Source organism: Poecilia reticulata, linkage group LG11, assembly GCF_000633615.1.
Source record: "Poecilia reticulata strain Guanapo linkage group LG11, Guppy_female_1.0+MT, whole genome shotgun sequence".
In the NCBI taxonomy this organism is placed as follows: Eukaryota; Metazoa; Chordata; class Actinopteri; order Cyprinodontiformes; family Poeciliidae; genus Poecilia; species Poecilia reticulata.
In genome coordinates, this window is record NC_024341.1 from 27,148,454 (window position 1) to 27,150,590 (window position 2,137).

The 2,137-nt window shown below is 41.6% G+C and overlaps 1 protein-coding gene across 2 annotated transcripts in view; it reads right to left on the minus strand.

Annotated features, from left to right (window-relative positions):
* Window positions 1-2,137, minus strand: part of LOC103473048 (zinc finger MYM-type protein 4-like) — a 16,724-nt gene that overhangs the window by 2,724 nt on the left and 11,863 nt on the right. For both annotated transcript variants that reach the window (XM_017307518.1, XM_008422978.2), the window contains exons 21-23: window positions 1,925-2,036; window positions 809-954; window positions 107-221 (exon numbers count right to left, since the gene is read on the minus strand). In XM_017307518.1, coding sequence (XP_017163007.1) covers window positions 107-221; window positions 809-954; window positions 1,925-2,036 — 373 coding nt within the window. The remainder of the gene's footprint in view (window positions 1-106; window positions 222-808; window positions 955-1,924; window positions 2,037-2,137) is intronic.

Genomic DNA, 2,137 nt, shown 5'->3' on the forward strand with positions numbered 1-2,137 from the left:
AAGATGGAGGATCAAAGATGGAGGAACAAAGATGGAGGATCAAAGATGGAGGAACAAAGATGGTGGAACAAAGATGGAGGATCAAAGATGGAGGAACACGACTTACGGTGGACGGACATTGAGGGTCGGGAACATTTCAGGATTCTGGTGAGCTCAGACGAGAACTTCTGGTAGTTCTGGTCGGTGAAAATGTTCTCCAGACGTCTGTTTTCAAACAAATACTGCAAAAAACAAGGAAAAAAAACATTTCCAACAATAAATTATGACAGGAAGGAGAATCTGCAGACAGGAAGTTTAATATGTTGATGGTAAGTTATTTAGAAAACCTCATCTCATTTTGATAAAATCAGATTTAAATTCTTATTTTACAGAACAACCCAGTGAAAGGCAGACCTGTGTATATAAAAAAATGCTTCATGCAAAAAAGTTTTCATTGAATTAATAATTATTGTTTTTAGAGAGAAGAAGAAGCCCGGATCAGAATTGCATTACAGAAACAGAAACGTTATATTTACAATTTGCAATGTTTAAAAGGTTAGAAATTCTCAATAATTCATGTAGTAGAAACTGACACCATGACAGTCTGAGGTTAAATTTTACTATTGTTTTTAATAATTTATTGTTCTGTTTCTTAAAACTGTTCGTCTTAAATTGATCCCTGGGATATAAAAGCAGATTACACTTTACTACAAACTGTGCCGTTTGAACGTCAGCCACTTTCTAAACCTTGAAACTCTGAACTGAACTCCAGGATTTGAGGACTCTGGGCTGAGGATGGAGGTAAAACCAGGAGCGGAGCGGAGAATACCTGCTGGATGCAGAGGCACAGGAAGAACAGGCCGTCTGGAGGGCAGGAGTCTTCCTCAGGAAGCTTCGCCTCCCTGATGAAGAGGAAGAGGCCGTCGCTCAGCTCCGAGGAAGAGCACCGCAGGATGTCCGACCTGCCAGCAGCCACTGCCAGACAGGAAGTGAGACGACGGGTCAGCATCAGGGAACAGGAAGTGAGACGACAGGTTAGCATCAGGGAACAGGAAGTGAGACGTTAACATCAGGGAACAGGAAGTGAGGTGTGAGCATCATGGCCGGAGTCTTTTAGACTGATCTTTGTTTTGGACCAAATCATCATGAATGTTCTTAAAGGGCCGGTGCTCCAGAAGGTATTAATCCAAATCATCATGAATGTTCTTAAAGGGCCGGTGCTCCAGAAAGTATTAATAAAACCCTTTAAACTGTTAAATTATGAACATTTTGTCATGTTGGTCAGTTCCTTCAGAATAAAAATCACTGATTTTGTTGAACTCATTTAGAAATATTTCCAAGTAATTTTGCGATGTTTGCAATTTTAAATATCGCAAATATCGATATTTGTCAAACATAATAATGTGACTTTTTGTTTCTGTCCACATTGATCACAGATGATAACATGACATCAAGTAAGGCAGAGGCAGCAGAGTAGAGGTAAGAAATACTGCCACCTGCAGGTGGGAGTTGTAGGGAAGACAATTAGGGCCACAAAAAAAAAAGTTCTCCAAATTCTGACTTTAATCTGAAAGTTCTGATTTTACTGTTCAGCAGCCCTAATCTCTGCTGTAGACTCAGCGTCACTTAAGCCGAATGTTTTGACCATTTTTGCAAAAAAAATTGCAACAACCTCACAGTTATGCTTCATCGTGAAAAGGTGAGGGGATCTGCTGATATTATCCAAGTTTCCATAATCCTGGAATCACAAACAACTGCAGCTACTGATGGGGATAATTTGGTGCAATTCAGATTAAAACTGCTTTAATCTGAAGGATGTAATCATATTTACACACACAGGTTCCTCTTATGCTCCGAGTTTAAAGGGCCGCATACGGAGCTGAGGCGGCCGCGTTTGGCCCCCGGGCCTTGGGTTTGACACATGGGAGGAATGAAACGGACATACTGGGCAGGAGGTCCAAACTGGTCTGAGATTCTCTCCACCGGATCCATTTCCTCCAGGCGTCAACTCCAACCCGACTGTCCAGAACTTTGAGATTCAGCTTCTTGTTTTCTCCCTGAAGCAGAAGGAAGGAGTCAGTCCAACAAAACCAGAACCAGCTTCTAGAACCAGAACCAACCAGGTTCTAGATCCAGAACCAGGTTCTAGATCCAGAAC